Source organism: Saccostrea cucullata, unplaced genomic scaffold (assembly GCF_032062105.1).
Source record: "Saccostrea cucullata isolate Sc308-1 unplaced genomic scaffold, CSIRO_AGI_Scuc_v1 ctg5627, whole genome shotgun sequence".
In the NCBI taxonomy this organism is placed as follows: domain Eukaryota; kingdom Metazoa; phylum Mollusca; class Bivalvia; order Ostreida; family Ostreidae; genus Saccostrea; species Saccostrea cuccullata.
Window position 1 is genome coordinate 34,896 of NW_026929543.1, and position 4,034 is coordinate 38,929.

At 36.4% G+C, this 4,034-nt stretch overlaps 1 protein-coding gene across 2 annotated transcripts; it reads left to right on the top strand.

The window, feature by feature from the left end:
- The first annotated feature begins 2,602 nt into the window (after nucleotides 1-2,602).
- On the top strand, nucleotides 2,603-3,883 carry LOC134281137 (ankyrin repeat domain-containing protein 16-like). 2 transcript variants are annotated; one of them, XM_062763604.1, is made up of 2 exons: nucleotides 2,603-3,023; nucleotides 3,757-3,883. In XM_062763604.1, exons 1-2 carry the CDS (start codon nucleotides 2,707-2,709, stop codon nucleotides 3,881-3,883), a joined length of 444 nt encoding a protein of 147 aa, XP_062619588.1. In that variant the 5' UTR covers nucleotides 2,603-2,706. The 2 variants fall into 2 exon arrangements, with proteins under 2 accessions (XP_062619588.1, XP_062619589.1); XM_062763605.1 differs by having other exon boundaries at nucleotides 2,603-3,027; nucleotides 3,757-3,867.
- Nucleotides 3,884-4,034: the final 151 nt, after the last annotated feature.

Here is a 4,034-nt window from a genome sequence, read left to right on the forward strand (position 1 = left end):
TTTAATGTCCCCTCGCTTTCGCGAAAGCGGGGGACAACAAGCAAATTCAAAGAATTGTGGTCCCCCGCTTTCGGTGTCTTTGTGGGTGAGATGTTATTTTTTATGACATATTGTGTGTAATATGAACCATACTATCATATGTCATTTATTTAGAAAGTAACACTGAAGTTGATTTTTTTTGAAGGATGAAAACCCTAATCCTGACCGTTAAAAAGTTATGGCCAAAGTAAAATGTTTTTTTAAAAGTACGTCAACTCCAAGTTCAAGATCAAAGGGTCAAAGTTGTTGATATCCAATGAAAGGTTTTCTCACAAGGATTACATATGTGAAGTATAAAGGCCCTAGCCCTTACTGTTCAAAAGTTATGGTCAAGGTTAAAGTTTTTTTCATAAGTACGCAAATCTTTAAGGTCAATGTCAAAATTGTTGATATCCAATGAAAGGACTTGCCACAAAGAATACATATGTGAAATATAAAAGTCCTAGTATCTACCGTTCAAAAGTTGTTACCAAAGTTAAAGTTTTTTTTAAAAAGTAGTTAAAACTCCAATGTCAAGGTCAAAGGGTAAAAGTTTTTGGTATCGAATGAAAGGTCTCAAAAGGATTACATATGTGAAGTATGAAAGCCCTAGCCCTCACCGTTCAAAAGTTATGGTCAAGGTTAAAGTTTTTTCATAAGTACGTAAATCTCAAAGGTCAAGGTCAAAAGGTCAAGGTTGTTTGTATCCAATGAAATGTCTTGCAAGAAGGAATACATTTGTGAAATATAAAAGTCCTAGTATCTACTGTTTAAAAGTTGTGACCAAGGTTAAAGTTTTTGAAAGTTGTTAAAACTCCCAGGTCAAGGTCAAAGGGTAAAAGTTATTGGTATCCAATGAAAGGTCTTCTCACAAGGATTACATTTGTGAAGTACGAATGCCTTAGTCCTCACCGTTCAAAAGATATGGTCAAGGTTAAAGTTTTTCCATTTGTACGTAAATCTCCAAGGTCAAGGTCAAAAGGTCAAGATTGATGTTATCCAATGAAAGGTCTTGCTACATACAATACATATGTGAAATATGAAAGTCCTAGTACCTACTACTCAAAAGTTATGGCCAAAGTAAAATGTTGGAATTTTTGTGTAAAAGTGGGTCAGACTCCAAGGTCAAAGTCAAAAGGTCATATTTGGTGGTACCCAAAGAAAGGTCTTGTTACAAGGAATACACATGTGAAATATGAAAGTCATAGCTCCACTAAATCAAAAGTTATGGGCAAGGTTAAAGTTTTTGTGACGGACAGACTGACAGACTGACCGACTGACAGACTGACGGACAGACGGACAGCTAGACAGACGAATGAGATTTAATGTCCCCTCGCTTTCGCGAAAGCGGGGGACAATAGTTCCTTGTTTAGCTGCAGATCTGTAGCTCTCCGAAAAAATATATATTGATAGACCGGAGAGCTACAGAGCAACCCATTGAAAAAACTGTATCCCTCGTATTTATTGCGCACAAAAAAATGCGCTCGGTTGTCGATTTATTTCTCCATGTTTTTAAAGTGTAATCTCAAAATATTACTAACCGTGTGTTCCTAACATATTCTTTGACTCTTTCCACAACAAAACATTCCTCATAATTGTTGTTAATAGTCCTCCTGGCCCTGATATTGCAATCATCGGACATTTCGCTTATTTATACTGCCATTTTGGTTTCAAAGATAATTCGGTCCAATATGCTTCGTTCAGATGTCAACTACGAGAGAGCTTGATAGAGGAGAGAGTAATTTTTTGAAATCTTCCATTTTTTGCAATTGAGGTAAGAATTTGGAAAAATTAATCAAGAATCGAGCGCACTTTTTCGTGCGCAATAAATATACAGTTTTTTCAATTGGTGGCACTGTAGCTCTCCGGTCTATCAATATATATTTTTTCGGAGAGCTACAGATCTGCAGCTAGGTTCAATCCTATTTGAATGGAATTAATCGCAAATTGCATTTTTCAGATAGTGTGTCTCCCTGTTTGCTGATAAAATATTGAGTGAAAATTATAAAAAAAAAAAAAAAAAACAAGATGTGTTTGTGAAACACTATGCGCCCGGCGGCAACAAAGTTCAAAAAAAGCTATTTTTAGCATTTAGGTCACGGTCAAGGTCATAGACTTTGGTGTCATTTGAAAGAACTTTATTAGTGGAGTATGCATACCAAATACGAAGTCCCTATTTCCTATGGTTCAAAAGTTATGGCAAAAAGTCGAAAAAGCTATTTTTAGCATATAGGTCACAGTCAAGGTCACAAGGTCATTGACCTTGATGTCATTTGAAAGATTTAATTATTGGTTTATACCAAATATGAAGTCCCTATCTCTTATTATTCAAAATTTATGGCGAAGGTTAAAGTTGACAACAGACAGACAGATAAAAAGACAAACAGATAAACAAACAGAAAGGACAAAAACAATATACGCCCTGGATCTATCGATCCGGGCGCATAAAAATGAGAGAGAGAGAGAGAGAGAGAGAAAGAGAGAGAAAGAGAAAGAGAGAGAGAGAGAATGTTAATCCGGATAACTATTAGCGGCGGTTTTGGTTTTGAACATAATCGTCCGCAATTCTCTTCCGAGTAAAATTTTGGTGTAAACAGCATGACAGTGATTTAGGGAGTTGGTGTCTGTTGAGATATTTTGAAACAGAAATGAAACAGAACTCCGTTTGACGTTAACTCAGTTCTGTTAATGGATGAATATTTCAAGGCAGCACAGCATGGCGACCTTGAATATTTTAAAACATTAAATGCAAATGATGAAGGAAAACCAACGTGGACATTGAACACGCAGTACGACAAGTCGGGTGACACTGTCCTCCACATCGCAGCAAGATGTGGCCACTTGACTCTTCTGCAGTATCTCATAGACTCTGGTGCCGATATAGAAACCTCGAATCTCGATGGTAAAAGGCCCCTTCATGAAGCAGCCCAGGCTGGTCAGACAGGCTGTGTGGAGTGTCTACTGAAGGCAGGGGCGCAGGTGGACAGTTTAAAGAGAGCTGACTGGTTAGTGAGTACCAGTAGCTTATTGGTTTTAGATTGATAGTTTTATGGTTAGTGAGTACATGTATAAGTAGCTAATATTGATTGTAGATTGATACTTTTATGTAATGCTTACATTTGTCAATATAGGCATATGTACATGATGTAACTTTTTATCTAACCATATACATGTTCATGTATTAGGCCTAGAAAAAAAATATGTGTGTTTCCGCTTTCCCGACTGACCCTAATTTATAGTGCCGACCCTAAACATTTTTTTTAATGCTTTTGTCCCATGAAGTGCAAGATTTCACGCAGGGAATTAGAGTCTCCAACTTTGCAAGCTTTTCAAGACAGAAAGAAGTTTGGGTCACCTTTTATAAGTTTAAGTCACAGAAATGCTTGAAACCACCATTTCTTTTGTCATTAATGTTACTTCTATACACGTTTTGATTAAACAAGCAAAAAAAAATTTTCAAAAAAAAAAAAATAATTGCCTACCTACCTACCCTATATTTTTTCAGCCTGAAAGCGGAAACAAACATATTTTTTTTCTAGGCCTTATGGAGGAGAGGGTGAGTAAAATTCCGCAATTCTGGGGAATTAGCAGGTTTATCAATAAAGCAATGTAAACAACAACTACTGTGATCTTTGCAACTTCAGGGCTAACAAAGATGTGTATATGTAAAAGGACTACTTTAGTACCAGACCTGGAGGTGCTAACTCAGTAACTGAAAGTTTGAATCATGTATTCCAGGACTCCCTTGATGCTTGCCTGCACCAAAGACAATGAAGATGTAATAAGGCTTCTTCTGAAGTTTGGAGCCAGTGTCCACTTAAGAAACAAAGATGGATGGACACCATTTCACATAGCTTGCAGGTAAGAAGAGTCTTTAGGAAATAAAACTTACAGCATTACAGATGGTAAAAAAAATGTAGCTAAATTAGATTAAATCTTCAATTCAAAATGCCTTTTCCTTCAGAAAAGATGGTAAAAAGGGTAAAGATGTGATAATTAAACTTTTATTGAACGAT